The 18559-nt window shown below is 40.8% G+C and overlaps 1 protein-coding gene across 1 annotated transcript in view; it reads left to right on the forward strand.

The window, feature by feature from the left end:
* The first annotated feature begins 2419 nt into the window (after positions 1 to 2419).
* dcbld1 (discoidin, CUB and LCCL domain containing 1) overlaps positions 2420 to 18559 on the forward strand; it is a 106444-nt gene continuing 90304 nt past the window's right edge. The window contains exon 1 of the mRNA XM_072555827.1: positions 2420 to 2566. Coding sequence (XP_072411928.1) covers positions 2470 to 2566 — 97 coding nt within the window. The 5' untranslated portion in view covers positions 2420 to 2469. The remainder of the gene's footprint in view (positions 2567 to 18559) is intronic.

An 18559-nucleotide genomic window follows, 5' to 3' on the forward strand; every position in this document is an offset into this window, starting at 1 on the left:
TGAGGATGTAACTCTGAAGATGGACAAGGGAGATCCAGTAGATGTAGTGTACCTGGACTTTCAGAAAGCTTTTGAGAAAGTCCCACATAGGGGGTTAGTGAACAAAATTAGGGCGCGTGGTATTGGGGGCAAAGTCCTAACTTGGATTGAAAGTTGGTTGGCTGACAGGAAACAAAGAGTAGTGATAAACGGCTCCATATCCGAATGGCAGGCCGTGACCAGTGGGGTACCGCAGGAATCAGTGCTGGGACCGCAGCTTTTTACAATATATATTAATGATATAGAAGATGGTATTAGGAATAACATTAGCAAATTTGCTGATGATACTAAGCTGGGTGGCAGAGTGAAATGTGAGGAAGATGTTAGGAGATTACAGGGTGACCTGGACAGGTTAGGTGAGTGGTCAGATGCATGGCAGATGCAGTTTAATGTGGATAAATGTATGGTTATCCACTTTCGTGGCAAGAACAGGAAGGCAGATTACTACCTAAACGGAATCAATTTAGATAAAGGGGCAGTACAAAGAGATCTAGGTGTTCTTGTACACCAGTCAATGAAGGTAAGCATGCAGGTACAGCAGGTAGTGAAGAAGGCTAATAGCATGCTGGCCTTCATAACAAGAGGGATTGAGTATAGAAGCAAAGAGGTTCTTCTGCAGCTGTACAGGGCCCTGGTTAGACTACACCTGGGGTATTGTGTTCAGTTCTGGTCTCAAAATTTGAGGAAAGACATTCTGGCTATTGAGGGAGTGCAGCATAGGTTCACGAGGTCAATTCCTGGAATGGCGGGACTACCTTACGCTGAAAGACTGGAGCGACTGGGCTTGTATGTCCTTGAGTTTAGAAGACTGAGAGGGGATCTGATTGAGACATATAAGATTATTAAAGGTTTGGACACTCTGGAGGCAGGAAACATGTTTCCGCTGATGGGTGAGTGCTGAACCAGAGGACACAGCTTAAAAATACGGGGTAGACCATTCAGGACAGAGATGAGGAGAAACTTCTTCACCCAGAGAGTGGTGGCTGTGTGGAATGCTCTGCCCCAGAGGGCAGTGGAGGCCCAGTCTCTGGATTCATTTAAGAAAGAGTTGGATAGAGCTCTCAAGAATAGTGGAATCAAAGGTTATGGAGATAAGGCAGGAATAGGATACTGATTAAGGATGATCAGCCATGATCATATTGAATGGTGGTGCAGGCTCGAAGGGCAGGATGGCCTACTCCTGCACCTATTGTCTATTGAAGAATGCCTCATCTTCTGCCTCGGGACCCTCTAACCCCGCGGCATCAATGTGGACTTCGCCTGTTTCCTCATTTCCCCTCCCCCCACCTTATCACAGATCCAACCGCCCTTATGACCTGACTTTCTTCCTCTCTACCTATACACTTCACCCTCCTCTCTGACCGATCACCATTACCCCCCTCCTCTATCTACCTATTGCACTCTCAGCTACCTCCCCCTTACCCCCCCCCCCCCCCCCCCCCCATCATTTATCTCACCACCCCCTTGGCTCACAGCACATTCCTAATGAAGGGCTTTTGCCTGAAACGTCAATTTTTCATGTGGTATCCCCCTCCCCTTCCCTGGCTCCAATGTTACTTCCTGAATGTTGGAATAATTTGCTCCAATAGGGTCAGTGTTGAGCAGGTCTGTTCTGCACTGAAGTCTGTTTCTCCGCTTCACAAGCAAGGACGTTACTTTGCAAATAGAAAGCCATAAAGATGCTGCCTGACCAGCTGTGCTTTTCCAGCACTACACTCTTGACCCATATTTCCTATTCCCTGCCTGTTGATGTGTATCTCTCAATAACTCCTAAACATTGCTATCATATCTGCTTCCACCACCTCCCCTGACAGTGGGTTCCAGGCACCTATTACCTGCACATTAAAAAAAATTGATACAGATCTCTTTTAAACCTCCCAATCTCACCTTAAACCCATGTCCCTGACATTTTCATCCTGGGGAAAAAAACATTCTGACTATGCACCCCTCTCATAATTTCATATATTGTAATTCTATCAGGCCATTCCCCCCCCCCCCCCATAGCTTCTGACACTGTAGTGGAAATAATCCAAGTTTGTCCAACCTCTCCAGTCCAGGCAACATTCTGGTGAATCTAGCTTGCACTCCATGTTCCTTCTATAGCGTGGGGACCAGAACTTTGGACATTGACTGCACTTAACTTCATATCATCTAGAAAGTACCCTGACCTGTGCTGCAATGGTCCAAAACGGATACCCTCACAATTGCTTGCATTGGGTTGATTGGTTACCACAGGCCAGGGAAGATTTGTACAATGGAGCTCACAGGATGCCGGCTGTAACTTGACTGAAGAAGGTGGAGCCTCTGGCTCAGTGAATGAGTTATGTACCGCCTACAGCTCTGCGCCACCCAACCCGCACAGAGAAACCTGCCAGATCCTTCCAGGGAATCTTACTCTGTCCCGCCGAGCTTTCTTCTCTTCTGGAATCAATGATAATGTGGCTCGTCCTGTGTGCTTTAAGGCTTGGGACCTTGTTGGTCGAGATTTCCTTTTCTTCAGCGAAATCGACTGGACCACTGGGACGGGGTGAGTGAAAGTTTGGTTGAAGTTCAATTAAAAGGGGGGATTTCTCCGAATACAGACTGAGCACAAAGTGCGGGCTGGGGAAACCTAGTGAAGAGGGTGGGTCTGACCAGACATGCACCGAGCGTGTTAGCCAAAGCTTGATGTCTTCCCCCAGAATTTAAAAACGAAAACTTCATTGAAAAGTCCGAATGTGTCCATTAATTGTTTTTCATGTGGTATCCCCCTCCCCTTCCCTGGCTCCGATGTTACTTCCTGAATGTTGGAATACTTTGCTCCAATAGGGTCAGTGTTGAGCAGGACTGTTCTGCACTGAAATCTGTTTCTCCGCTTCACAAGCAAGGACGTTACTTTGCAAATAGAAAGCAATAAAGAAAAATCTGCCTATTTCCAGCTAGTTGGGTTAGAAGGGTTCACTTGCTTGCGACTTTAGTGTTAATTTCTTTCAGCACTGACACGCAAGTTACATATTAGGGCTACCTCGCTTACTGTGAAGTTTATTTTAGAAATAGACGAATTTCCTCCCGAATCCTAAGTTTTAAATTCAGTTTCGGAAATCTTTTCAAACAGATTTTCTTTGCAATAATTCCTGTTGGAAATTGGTTTATTATAATGACTGTGGTCGGTGTACTGCAGAATAAATGTTCAGGTAGTAGACCTAGAGCAACCTTGATGTTAATTGAATGTATGGTCTTTATTATTTTGTACACACGCATTGCCAAGTGAAGAAATTGTAAAGTTGTATGCTCACATTGCCTTTGCCAGTGCAGTTTTGTCAACTTATCAAAAAAAGATAAAAGCATAAGTTGCTGGAAAGACGCTGCATCTCTGGAGAGAAATCAAAGTTAAGGTTTTGGGTCCACTGACTTGCCTTCAGAACTTATAGAAATGGACTGGAAACATTGACTCTAATTTCTCTCTACAGGTGCTGTCAGACCTGCTGAGATTTTCCAGTAATATCTGTCTCTGTTTTTACAGCATTCTCAGTTTTGTTTTGGTTGCTTTGGGCCACACGTTTAAACCATTTCAAATTAAATGGGTGCAGTAGATTGTCTGTATTTCGGAAATGCTTGTTTTCTTTTTGTTTTCTCTCAAAGGGCTGGAATAGTGCAGTTCTTGTGTAGGATTGTTTTTCTTTTAAGTGATAGTATGTATAAATAGAATAGTAAACACATCTTCAATACTGTTTAATATTGCAATTCTCTTCTATACAATCTCAGTGTAAAAACAAGAACTTGATCTCCTTCGATTATTGTGCTTCAGCCTAACTGAAGAAATACCAGCTAAGTTTTTTATTTATTTTTCAAAAGCTACCATTAATAGATCACTTTGCAGTCCCTGAGAAAATCCACACTACCTCTCTGCAAACTCTTCCAACCCTGCAATCAACAGCTTTCAATTATTTCACACAACTAATGTTCTAATGACTGGAGCATTACCAAATAATGTTTAACAGAAAGTCATACAGCATGAAAGTAGACGCTTCAGTCCAACTTATCTACACTGACTAGGCATCCCAATCTGACCTAGTCCCATTTGCCAGCATTTGGCCCATATCCCTCTAAACCCTTCCTATTCATATACTAGTCCAGATGCTTTTTAAATATTACAATTGTACCCACCTCCACTACTTTCTCAGGTGGCTTGTTTCAAGTTCCACCACCCTCTGCCTGAAAAAAAAACTCATCAGATCTCTTCTATGTCTTTCTCTTTCACTTTATGCCTTTGCCTTCTCATTTTGGACTTCCCCCACCCGAGGAAAAAGACCTTGGCTATTCGCCCTATCCATATCACTGTGTAAGGTCACCCCTCACTCCAAAACTCCAAGAGAAAAAAGCCCCAGCCCACTCAGCCTCTGCCTATAGCTCAAATCCACCAGTCCTGGAAACATCTCTGTAAATCCTTTCTTCAACCTCTCTCAAATTTAACATCTTTCCTATAGAAGGGTGATCAAAATTGTATTCTAAAAGCAGCCTCAACAATGTCCTGTACAGCCACAATATAGCATCCCAATTCCTCTACTCAGTGCACTGACAAATAAAGGCAAGCATGCCAAATGCTCTCTTCACCATCCTGTATACCTGCAACTCAATATTTCCTTGAAAATAAACCTTATGATTCACATAAAGCCAATTTGGTCTCTTATGCAGCCCTGTTGTATATTGCTCCAACATCAGCTGCTGTGAATGCCTCAGTGGTCTAAGACTCCCTTCCTAAATTTTCCTGTCACTCTCATTCTTTTTCAGTTCTCCTATAAAACTTGTATCTTTCCTTCTCCTAATATAACCTTATGGGGTTCAGTATTAAATTTGGTTATGCTTGTATGAATCACTTTGGGAACTTTTACAGTGCTAAAGCCACAATGGAATTGAAACTTATTGGTTGACTGTTTCTTTTGGAGGAACTTCAATGTCAAAGTGGATAAAGTCAACTGATCACAATTAGTGTGCAATTATTGAAAACCCTTCAATAAATATCTAAAATTGTAACATTGTGTAAATTAAAATGGCAAATCAATGAATGGCAATACAACAAGGTAAAAGCTTGGATTGGTTGTGGAATATTAACCTTTATTGCAGATACATCACACCAGACATGGTTTGCATGCATTTCTGATTTGGGCTTTTAGGGTAGAAAGGGCTGAGGAAACTCAGTTAGCCCATTGGATTATGGCTGCAGCTCACAGAGGATCAACAAAAACATATAAACTTGGTTGAATGACCAATTTAGATGTTGGAAGTTCTCTATAATGTTTTAATGGAACAGAATGCTCATTGTTGATGAGTCAAATCTGGAGTGTATTTCCTACAAAAAAGGAATTGTTTGTAGGCCCAAGACGAATTGTGTACTTCCCTAACCTTAAGGATAAAGTCTCTACTGAACATACAGTGATGTACAACATCCTTGGTCTCGAGCGACTGCCTAATAAGATTTGTTCATGCCATCTTTTATTATTTCACAGTAGGTATTAAAGTAAAAGGTTTTCAAATTTTACTTTAATACTTTCTATTGAAAGACTAATGTCACTGTTTCCTTTGTTTACAGGATGTAGATGATGCTGGTAAGGCCACAAGTTGTCCAACTCCAGTCGATCTGACAAAGTGACTTATCCTTTAAATTTCAAAATTTTTATCCTTTAACTGTAATTCACTGATAGTGCCACCCAGTAGAAATTGCAGTGTGTCTACAGCAACACAATACTAGCAAAATGCAATAATTTTAGTAAAAGATGTCTCGTATATTGTATATGTGAAAGTATTTGAATTAACAAGTAACACTATACAGTACAAAAAATTGCAAACTTTTCGGATTCAGTTTGGAATTATAGACAATAGGTGCAAGAGTAGGCCATTCAGCCCTTCGAGCCTACACCGCCATTCAATATGATCATGGCTGATCATTCCTAATCAGTATCCTCTTCCTGCCTTATCTCCTTGATTCCTTGATTCCACTATCTTTGAGAGCTCTATCCAACTCTTTCTTAAATTAATCCAGAGACTGGGCCTCCACTGCCCTCTGGGGTAGAGCATTCCACACAGCCACCACTCTCTGGGTGAAGAAGTTTCTCCTCATCTATGTCATAAATGGTCTACCCCGTATTTTTAAGCTGTAATGATTACAAGCATGCCAATATGTCTTAGTACAGATTCAGTGATCTTGGAAAAAACACTGCTCAGCAATTGCATGTTGTACTTTTGACATTGAGTGATTGCCACATGATACAAACCGGATCTTTCCCCACTTGTCAACTAAAATGTGGTTTGATGGTGATTTCCCTTTACATAATGTGCACTAATGGAGCTGTTAATTAATTGTTGGGTTTCCTTACCTTAAGGATAAAGTCTCTACTGAACATACAGTGATGTACAACAACATCCTTGGTCTCGAGCGACTGCCTAATAAGATGCAATTCATTTTGCTCATATTGGCAAGTGTCCTCTGTCTGTATTGTTGCCACTGTTTCTGCAGTCCAAATATCTATTTTCAATGTATTATGTGCATTTTAATAAGAGAGCCACTAATAAACACAACCAAAGAGTCTCTTGCATTTTTTTGTCTTACTATTTTATCAACAAAGATACAAAAAGGATTAAAGTACAAATACCTTGTAAATGAGTATTGAAATTTCCTAACTGACAATCATACTTATTGCTCAATTTTATTTACAAATCATAAATGCTTTTCATCTAGATTGCCAGTCTGTGTGTCATGTATTGGACTGTACTATTCTTCAATTGTATTGTGATGAAAGGCATGAATATATATAAATGTCACCTTTTGAAAGGTGGATTTCAAGATAGTGACAAATGGATATAGTTAACTCCTGTGAAGGGTTTTCTTTTGAAAAGCAAAATAAGATAAGAATGACCTTTAGAACAGCTACCTAAATCCAGCTAGTAAAAACCAGAAAGTGAGTGACTAAAGAACCCCTGTGGTATTAATGGAAAGATCTGTTGGGTTTACGACAGTTTGGATGAGTATTTAAGGTCATTATTTTTCTTCAGTTCAGAAGAATCTAGGATCCACCAACCTGTTTAATTCAGGGTTAACTTAAGAAGAAATATTAATTTCTGTCTGAGAAGGAGTTCAGGGAACTAGTTATCTCAGCAGAATGATTTAGTTTGTTAAACATCCAAACCAGGAGTATTTGGTTAGATGTCTGCAGCTTATTGGAACTGAGCAAATTGAGACTCTCAGATTTGTGAAAAACCCTTATTGGCAAACTTGGAAAAGATTCATTGAATTACTTCCATAGTCCATGGCAACAAACTGAAAGAATTTAGTTCAGTAGTAATTTAAGGAATTGTAATTTCTCAGACTTCAGTCCTTACAATGGAATAGTCAACAAACTTGGTTTTTGTTTCACTCAATCATAGAAGAAGAGGGGGGTGGGTGGGAGTGGGGGTCTTGGGTTTCAGGGGAACGGTTGGTAGTGATCTACCATTGTGAACTGCTGCAGTACATTTGGTGTAGGTATCTACACAATGCTGTTAGAGAGGGCAATCCAGGATTTTACCAGCAGCACTGAAGGAATGGTGATGTGTTCTTGTGTCAGGTTGATAAGTGGCTTAGATTAGAACTTGGAGATGGTCCTGTTTCCATGTATCTGTTGCCCTAGGTCTTCTGGATAGCAGTGTTAGGGCTTAGAAAGCATTGCCTAAAGAGTCCAGGTGAATAGTTACAGTAAGTCGTGTAGATCTTGTTCACACTGATGCCTCTGGGCTGGAGGAACTGAATGACACCACATCCACAAACAATCAAGTGAGCCACTGTGTCAAGCTTCTAGCATGTTGTTGGAGCTGGGGAGAATATTCCAACACATATCTAATTTGTCCCTTGTCAGTGGTGGATCTGCTCTGGAGAATAAAGATCCTTGCTGCAGGATTCACAGCCACTGTATTTATATGGCTAATTCAGTTCATTTTCTGTTTAATTTTAGTTCTGTAGTTGGGAATTCAGTGATAACACTGAATGTCAAGTTCAATGGTTAGGTTCTCTTTTGTTGGAGTTGGTCATTCTCAGCTGCTTATGTGACACAAATGTATTGTCGGCTGCCTGGATATTGTCTAGGTCTTGCTGTATTTGGACATGGACTGAGGAGTTGCAAATGGTGCTGAGCATTGTATCATTATCAGTCCACATTCCCACATCAGACATTATGACAGAAGTAAGATAATTGACGAAACAGCTGGAGATCCTTCGGCCTGGGATATTACCCTGAAGAACTTCTGCAGGATGTCCTGGAGCTGAGATGACTGACCTCTAACAATCATAATAATCTTCCTTTTTCCTCAGTATTATTACCAACTGGGATCATACCAAACTAACATTAGAATAACGGTCAGGATATTTTTCCATGATGATGAAGGGAACAGTATACAAGGGCAAGTCAAAATGGAGGAAACCTAGGAAGTAATCATGTTACCACAGCATTCTATCAGTGCATTTGCTCGTGGCATAGGTTGCCTGGGAGAATACTGCTAACATTGGATAGCTGATGCATGGGATCCAGCAAATAGTATACAATACAACATTATTACATGGCGTTAGGAATCTAATATGGAGCAGTTCATGGCCAATCTGGAAAATCTTCGTAGACCCAAATGCATTTCAGAATAGTTGGATCAAATAAAGTTAGCTGCACTAGATACATTTGTCCAGTCTAATGAGTTCGACCATTGTCATTTCCATAACTGGTTTGTTGAAAAATATGTAGAAAAATGTGATATCCTGGAACAGAAGTAAGCAATGGCAGCCGATTATTCTCCAGACTATTTCCAGTATCCTGTGGTGAAATCCAAGGTGAACCATCACAATGGGAAAGCTGCAACAAGCATGAAAAGCACCAAAGTCTGATGGCAATCCAGCTGAGGTCTTCAACATTGGTAGGCTTTTACTCACGTCAAGACTCATGTCAAATGATTCCCAAATGCCGAATCACATCTAATGTTGGACATGATTGTGAGCTTTACAGCCAGACACTAGTTGGATCCAGTCAGTACCTTGCTTCTTGTGAACATATGAACGACCAAAGGAATATGCTGTTTAACACAGTCTGCCAATATTTTGAAATTTTAAAATAAAAATATGACTTTACTTCAGCACTACTCAAACTGGAATGGTATTCACAAAAAAGGAGATAACTAATGCTGTGGAATTTATTGAGCTTTTTCCCTTTTGTCCACAGCAAGGAAAATCCTGACATGCATTCTTAAGATTTGTCTGCTTCCTGTGGCTGAGGAAATCCTGCCAGACGCACTCTGGCTTTAGACCTTCAAGTGGAACCTTGGACATGGTCATTGCCAGGAAAATCCAAACAAAAATGTCAAAAGCACCATCCAGAACTCTTTAATTGCATTGATCAAAACATTGAATTCAGTAAATCACATGGGTGTCTGGATTCTCCTTCAGAGATCTAGATGCCCAAGAAGCCTGATCACAATCCCTCAAATGCTTCACGATAATATGACTGCCTTGAGTGGACAATCTAAAACAATACATCTTCAAGATCTGGTATGAGTTCACATAAGGCTGTGTGTGTGCCCACATATTACATACAATCTACATGAGTGTTTATTCACCTCATCAAGGATCAAGAGCCCTGTGGTGTGGGTATTAAATACCAACTCGGTTGTCTCCGTACCAAAACTAAACTGACCACCATGGACATGCATGACCTGCACTGTTCATTGCACTAAGTTTACAAGTCTCTCTTGATCGCTTCAACTTGACGTAATAGTAATCATGTTAAGTTTGACCTGTCACTTCAACCCAGACCCAATCAGTTAAATATTCCACATCCCATATATGTTGAAGAAGTCTTTGAAATATGTTGCGCACACCCCTACCTTGGGAACAACCTTCCCACTAATTTTGATTTCATCATTATGGGAGATCCTTGCATGCCAGTGATTTTTCAATGCTGTGATGGTATCAGCATGCCGATCGCTAAGCACAGACCCTCCATTGTGCAACTGTGCAGCTTCGAGGGGATAATACTTCGCAGCCTCCTCTCTCAACTCCACTACTGACAAAATGTAATACCAGATATGTTCAGCCTTCTACAAACCATGGCAATTGGTACTTAACAGCAAACATAGGAGCAGGAGTAGGCCATTTGGCCCTTTTCAGGCCTACTTGCCATTCATTAGGATCGTGGCTGATCATACAACTCCAATAGACCATTGCCACTTTTTCTCCATATCCTTTAATCCCAAATGCTATGTCACAATGCCTTCTTGAAATCATAAGATGTTTTGTCCTCGACTGTTTTCTGTGGTTGTGAATTCCATAGGGTGACCACTCTCCTTCTCTTAGTCCTAAATGGTTTATCCCATATTCTTAGGCTGTGATCCCTGGTTCAGGACTGCCCTGTCATTGGGAACATCTTACCTATGCCTATCCTACCTCAATCTGCACAAGCCAACTAAAATCTTGGTGTTCCAAACAGTACCTCTTAGACCTTGTGCTGCAGTGACACCCAGATTGTGCATCAAAAGCAAGCTACGGCATTAGAGACACAGCGATTCCTCCATTGCATTCTCAGGATTCCAGAGGAGCACAGTTGCACAAATACTTGTGTCTACCTTGAAGCTCAGTCTGAACATGCAGGTTCAAGCAATTGCGATGGACTGGGCATTGTGTCCAGATGACTGAAGAGTATCTCGGCTGCCAGGCTGTTGCTGAATTCTGAAATGGCTGGTTTTCCAAGGTCGAAGAAAGTGCTACAAAGACACACTGAAGCTCTTGTTGAAGTGCAGCAGCAGTGACACAAATGATTGAGCATAGCTTGCTACAAATCACTCTAAATGGTGACACAGTGTCCTGCATCATGTTTTGAATCCAAATGTCTAAGGATGACGCAGAGCAGGAAAGAAAAGGAAGCAAATCCTGCATTCCTCAGGATCTCCCCACCTGATGTGACATCCTCCCTCATGTGCCCAAAGATTGGTGGGTCAAAAATTTGTCTGCTCAGTCAAATGAATACTGAGAGCAGAGACTTGGAACCTTGCATAAATGTTCATCACAAATCTAGGGATAGTCAATAGACTAGTAATCCAGAGATCTAAATCAATAAATCTCAGACAAAGCAATATCTGGAAATCCTGCCATGCTTCTATCTCAAGTAAAAAATAGTGGTCATTAGGTTTTACTTCATGGATCAATATTAAAGAGGGATAATGACCCATCGTTCTCCTTGGGGCATAAATTCAAATGCAGTTATGCAAAAAAGGCAATTATACTTCACCCTTTTGATGAGCATGTAGCACATAATGGATTATGCTATTTAACCTACCAAACCCTTTTGAACATTGATCAGATTGTGGTTGATCTGTGGCAATATCTTGTACCTGCCTTTGCTCTCAGAATTATGTGAACCAGACTATTTTCAGTCTCCGGTTTATAATTAACAATTCATAACGCATCAATTTCTATTTTTCAAGCACAGCTCCAAATGTCCACATCCAAAGGCTGTTAGAAGTATTTCCTAATCTTACTCCTGAAATGTCTGGCTGTAAACTTTTAGACTATATCTCCTAGTCCCTGTTCAACCAGTGGAAATAATTTCTTCCAGCCCATCTTTTCCCTCAGATCACTGCTGAACATTCTAAATTCCATACACTGCAAGGCCAATATATCTTCGCTAAGGTGACCTTTGCTAAATTGCCAATATATATCTTTGCTCAAAGTGCTCCAAACATCATCTAACTAGAACTTTCTTTAGCTCTAACACAACTTTTATCCACTTGTATTTTAGCACTTTCAATATAAAGATCTGTATCCATGAGTATATTGATTTATTTTCTGTAGCTGTTTATGGTATGCAGATGATCCATGAATAGACAACTTCAAGTTTCATTGATCCTCTTGTGTTTCTAATCTGACACCATTTCGAAAGCAACCTGTCTTATCCTTTTCCAGGTCCATAAACAGTGCACTCCTGATAAAATCTATCTTTGACTTGGTTTCAGAGGTAGCAAAGACAGCAAAAATGTGACCACAAATTCCAGCAATCTTAAGTGAAATATTATTTTTTTCACCCCAAAAATGTTCTTGCTAATTTATGTTAAAATACCTATAATTTCAATTTTACATGATATTTAATAGAGTACTGTTCCGGATGTTTTTTTTTGACATGTTTGCACCGTTGCAATTATCAGAAGGAATGGCAGTGTGATATTCCAGTCAACATTCTGGCCCAAGATCATTTATCAGGACAGGATGTTGACCTTTACCAGTGTGAGTTAAAGCTGTTTGTGCAAACTCAATTTATAAAGTAGCATTAAGTACACAAATAAAACAAAATGTTGAGGATCTTGGAGGAGAGCTTCAAATCGAAACCCCATTTGAGTAGGGCATCTTTAAGATGGGCATACCTGGAAGAGAAGTGCAGTGAATTAAACTCCCAAATAAATACAAAATGTGCAAATGCAGCCAGAGACAGCTGGTAGCTCTGGTTTTCGCTCCATAGTTGCTGCTAGACTTTGAGTTTTTCCAGCACTTCCTGTTTTGTTTCAGTAAATTGAATGTTCTATGACCCTTGCACAAATATCTCCAGTTGTGTTTGTTTACAGGTAACTGTGGTTACTGATTCAATTTTATTTGTCCAACCAGCCAACTTCAATGTGAAGGCTTGCTACAATATTTCTACCAGGACTGGGAAGTTTCACATGCTTACACAGTGCTTCAACATTGTGCATGTGCACAAAAGCCATTCAGTGAAATTTTACCAAACCATCTTTGTAATTGAAATTTAAATGTAATTGTTCTACCTTGCTCATTGCCGGAGAATTGAACTCTGAGGCTAAGTAATGACATGGCTGTTGGTAAGAAGTAGTTTTGTAGTCTGTAAAGTGGTGCGTATATTTTTGAAAGTATCGGCTCAAGTTTTTGTTCCCAGGTCATGAGAACAGAGACAGGATAATTCTTGGCCCCAGTTTAATTTGATTTGATTTATTATTGTCACATGTACTGAGATACAGAAAAGTATTTTGTTACATAAGTACATCTGGGTTCAGGTAGTCCTCCTATAATGTTGTAGCTGCATTCCAGTGAAACCTTACTTAATAGAATATCGCTTAATATAAGTATCGGGGCCGACGGGAAAAATGGGATTCGGGGCAGACCAGTAAAAAAGTATCACTCTCAATTACTCAAAAATCACCCAAAGGTCTAACACAAAGTATAGCACAGCCTGAATGAAGGTTTAGAACATATTTATCAATGAAACAAAAGTAAATTTAACACAGTACATTTAAAAAATATTGTTAACACAGGGACAGAGGATCATCATGCTGTGTAAGGTAAACTTTCTCATTCCTCTTAAACAGGCTAGGTCACAAAAACACTTTCTCATATCTAGCTTCTCTCCCAACGTTATAGCCATATTTTTCCATTCATCACCCCAATTTTATCACCAGGATGCTTCTGGCTAATGTTCTTCTCACTATGTCCCTCTATTTTTTTCAAAAACAGTGATAATCTAGGAGTAGTGTACCTTTCACAAGAAGCTGCTCAATGTATCTCTCACAGAAAGCTGTTCTGTCAGAGCTGACATTGGCGCATGCGCAGAACAAAGCACATGAAATGATCACCACTGGAATTGCACTATTGTGAACAGAGGTAAGTGTTCTGGAAACTTCTATGCCTTTAATTCCTCTCCAATGTTATAAGCAAATCGTGCTGCCGAATGTGTGTTATCCGAGAACTATCTGTAACAGAACAGAATGCAGAGTATAGTGTTACAGCTACAGAGAAAGTACAGATAAAAATCAACTTTAATATATGAGAGGTCTGTTTGTAAGTCTGATAACAGTGGGGAAGAAGCTGTTCTTGAATCTGTTGATTCGTGTTTTCAAACTTTTGTATCTTCTGCCCGATTGCAAGTGTGTATAACTGGGGTGGGAGGGGTCTTTGATTATGTTGGCTGCTCTCCTGAGGCAGAAAAACTAGCCAACAAGGTCAGCTTTTCATTCCAAGGTGAGTTAACTTCCTGGAAACGGACCAGCTCATCCTGAAATCAGGGCAGAGTCTGTTGGCTGTGAATGCAGGCTGGCTGCAAAACTTGCCTCCCTGCACTAGCAATATAGACAGTTTAATTTAAAAAAACTAATGAAACCAGAAATGTCCTCAGTTCCTCACCCCTTCATATACCTCGCTCCCATACTCACCCCATGCTGACCATGTCATAATACATTTGAATAGGTTGATTTTTAAAAATACTTCGTTCAGTGGTAGTGTCCCTAGTTCAAGTTCAAGTCCCATTTACCCCAAAGATTTGTCATAACCCTGTGTCTGAATAGGGTAATTAAAAATATTTTAAAGTTTTTCCCATTGATAACATTTTTCCTAGAGGAGGGAGACGAGAATTGCACACAATATTCCAAAAGCGACCAAACCAATGTCCTGTACAACCGCAACATGACCTCCCAACTCCTGTACTCAGTGCACTGAACAATAAAGGAAAGGCTATCAAACACCTTCTTCACCATCCCTGAGACTCCACTTTCAAGGACCTATGTATCTGCATCCCGAGGTCTCTTTGTTTAGCAACACTCCCTAGGGCCCTACCATTAATTGTATAAGTCCTAGGGAAAGTGAGGACTGTAGATGCTGAAGAGTCAGAGTCAAAAAGTATACTGCTAGAAAAGAGCAGCAGGTCAGGCAGGATCTGAGGAGCAGGAGAGTCGACGTTTTGGGCGTAAGCCCTTCATAAGTCCTGCTCTTGTTTGCCTTACCAAAATGCAACACCTCATATTTATCTAAATTAAACTCCATCTGCCACTCTTCGGACCATTGACCCATCTGATCTTCTTCGTTGTGTACTAAATCACCTATTTTGGTGTCATCTGCAATCTTACTAACCACGCCTCCAATTTTCACATCTAAATCATTCATATAAATGACGAAAGCAGTGGACCCAGCACTGATCCTTGTGGAACACCGCTGGTCACAGGCCTCCAATCTGAAATCCAACCCTTTGTCTCCTTCCGTCATGTTGATTTTGTAACCAATTGGTTAGCTTCCCCAGGATCCCATGTGATCTAACCTGTCTACCATGTTGAACCTTGTTGAATGCTTTGCTGAAGTCCATACAGAAAACATCTACTACTCTGCCTTCATCAATCTTCTTTGTCACCTCTTCAGAAAACTCAATTAAGTTAGTGAGACACTATTTCCCATACATAAAACTATGCTGATTATCCATAATCAGACCTTGCCTTTCCAAATGCAGGTAAATCCTGTCTTTCAGAATCCCCTCCAACAACTTACCCACTACTGGCGTAGGGATCCCTGGTCAATTTTCCTTACAGCCTTCCTGAAGTAATGGCACAAAATTAGCCTCCCTGCAGTCTTCTGTCAGCTGATCAGTGGCTGTCATGATACAAAATATCTTAGCAAGAGACCCCAGCAATTCTTTCCTAGCTTCCCACAAAATCTGGGAAGCACCTGATCAGGTCCTGGGGATTATCTGTCTGTGTAGAATTTGATCATTCTCCCAGTAGCTATGTAGGTTTCCTCCGGGTGTTCTGGTTTCTTCCTTCAATCCAAAAATGAGTGTCAGGTGGTTGGCCATGTTAAATTCCCCATAGTGTCCAGGAATGTGCAGACTAGGTGGATTAATTAGAGATGCTGTTTGGAGGATTGGTGTGAGACTTGATGGGCTGAATGACCTACTTCCATACTGTTGGGATTCTGTGAATAGCCTACCTTTGTGTTTTAAGGCTTTCAGCATCACCTCATCAGTGATATGGACACGTATCGAGACTATTTATTTCCCCAAGTTCCCTAGCTTTCATGTCCTTCTCCGTAGTAAATACTGACGCAAAATATTCATTTAGTATCTCTCCCATTTTCCATGGTTCCACACATGAATGCCCAAATTAATTTTTAGGGGACCCTATTCTCTCCCTAGTTACTTTTTGCCCTTTATGCATTTATAGAATCCCTTTGGATTCTCCTTAACTCTGTAGTGTTATACTGTACAGAAACAGACCCTTTAGTCCAACTGGTCTGCACCAACCAGATATCCTGAACAGATCTTGTCCCATTTGTCAGTACTTAGACCATATCCCTCTTCAACCTTCCTTTTGATGTACCCATCCAGATGCCTTTTAAATTTTGTAATTGTACAGCCTCCACACCACCTCTGGCAACTCGTTCCATCGGTAAAAACAATGACTGCAGATGCTGGAAACCAGAGTCTAGATTAGTGTGGTGCTGGAAAAGCACAGCAGTTTCGGCAGCATCCGAGGGCAACTCGTTCCATATATGCACCACCCCCTGCATGAAAAAAATTACCTCTCGGATTCCTTTTATATCTTTACTCTCTCACCAGAAAATTATGTCCTCCAGTTTTGGGCTCCCCGACTCTGGGGAAAAAAAACCTTGGCTATTCACCCCATCCATGCCCTTCATGATTTTATCAACCTCTATAAGGTCATCCCTCAGTCTCAGACACTCCAGGGAGAAATGCCCCAGCCTATCAACCTTTCCCTATAGCTTATCCCTTCCAATCCTGGCAACATTCTTATAAATCTTTTCTGAACCCTTTAAAGTTTCACAACATCTTTCCTGTGGCAGGGAGAGCAGAACTGAATGCAGAATTCTAAAAGTGGCCCAACTAAATCCTGCACAGTTGAAACATGACCGCCCAACTCCTATACTCACTGCATTGACCAATGAAGGCAAGTGTCGTCTTCACCACCATGTCGACCTGTAACTCCATTTTCAAGGAACTATGCCAGAATTGGAAGGTTGAAAATGTCTCTCAGGATTGTGGGACTCAAATGTAATTTTTTCGTGTTAAGGTACTTAAATGGGAATGTATGTTGTGAGGAAGATGCTAAAAGGCCTCAGGAGGATTCGACAGAGTTAATGAATGGGCAAAAACATGGCAGCTGGGACATAACATGGAAAACTGCATCCACTTTAGTGGCAAAAATACTTGTGCAAAGTATTTATTAAAATGGGCAGAGGTTGGAAAGTATAAATGTACAAAAGGAACCTCAGTGTCCTTATCAATAATTCACTGAAGACTAAAATACAAATTCAGCAAACTGTGAGGAAGGTTACTGGAATGTTAGCCTTTATTGCAAGAGAATTTGGGTACAGGAGAGTGAAATCCTACTTCAATTGTGTAGGAATTTGGATAGCCTGCACCTAGAATTCTGTGTACAGTTTTGGTCTCCTTATCTCAGGGAAAATAGTATTGTCATAGAGGGAGTGTAACAAACATTTGGCAGAATTGTTCCCGAGATGGTGGGACTGTACTATGGAGAGAGAGATGTTAAATTGGGCCTGTATTTTCTATAGTTTTGAAGTGTAAGAGGTGAGCTCACTGAAACTTACAAAATACATCAATGAAAAACATTAACAGGACAAATGTAGATAAGATGCTTCCTTGTTTGGGGATTCTAGGACACAGGAATATAGAAACATAGGAAATAGGAGGGGCGAGTGGGCAGTTCAGCTCTTCAAGTCCGCTCTGCCATTTAACATGATCATAACTGATCATATTCTGGTCTCAACTCCACTCTCCTGCCTGCTCCTTGGAGTTCTTTACTCTGCTTTTCATCTGAAAGATAGCTGTTTATTTCTTGAATCTGTTGATTGGTTCTGGGGTGGTGAGTTCCACAGATTGACAATCTTCTGAGAGAAGCCCAGGTGCGCAATTTAAATATAAGGAGGCTACAACTTGGCTCCGAGATGAGGAGAAATTATTTTATTCAGAGGGTGGTGAACTCTTGGAAATATCTACCACAGAGGACAGTGGAAGCTCCATCTTTGAGTGTGTTTAAGGTAGGAATTGACAAGACTAGGCTGGTACTGGAGATGGCAGGACTATCCTATGAGTGGAAATTAGTTTGACTGGGCCTGATTCACTAGGGTTTAACAGCTTGGATGCAGGGATAGAAAGCTCTATAGCCAAATTTGTGGATGACACAAATATAGTTGGGGCAGTAAGTTGCAATGAGAAAATAAGAACCTTACAAATAGCTATAGATAGGTTAGGAGAAGGGCCAAAAATGTGGCAGATGGTGTTTAACGTGGATAAGTGTGAGGTCCTGCATTTGGATTGAAAAAAAATGGGAAGGAGACCTGTTATCTTAAAGGGGAGAGACTTTGGGGTTCTCCGATGCAGAGGGATCTGGATGTCCCCATTCACGAGTCATAGAAACCTAACATGCAGGTACAGTAGATAATAAAGAAAGTGAATGGAGTGTTGGCTTTTATAGCTAAAGGAATAGAATATAAAGGTAAGGAAATATTGTTGTAACTGTACAAGGCATTGGTGAGACCGCATCTGGAGTATTGTGCACAGTTTTGGTCCCCTTATTTGAGGAAAGAATTAGTGTCATTGGAGGCAGTTCAGAGGAGGTTTACTAGATTGGTCCCAGACATGAGGACTTTGTCATATGAAGAGAAATTGAACAGTTTAGACCTATACTCTCTAGAATTTAGAAGAATGAGGGGAGATCAAATTCAGGTATT

Source organism: Chiloscyllium punctatum, chromosome 3 (assembly GCF_047496795.1).
Source record: "Chiloscyllium punctatum isolate Juve2018m chromosome 3, sChiPun1.3, whole genome shotgun sequence".
Classification (NCBI taxonomy): Eukaryota; Metazoa; Chordata; class Chondrichthyes; order Orectolobiformes; family Hemiscylliidae; genus Chiloscyllium; species Chiloscyllium punctatum.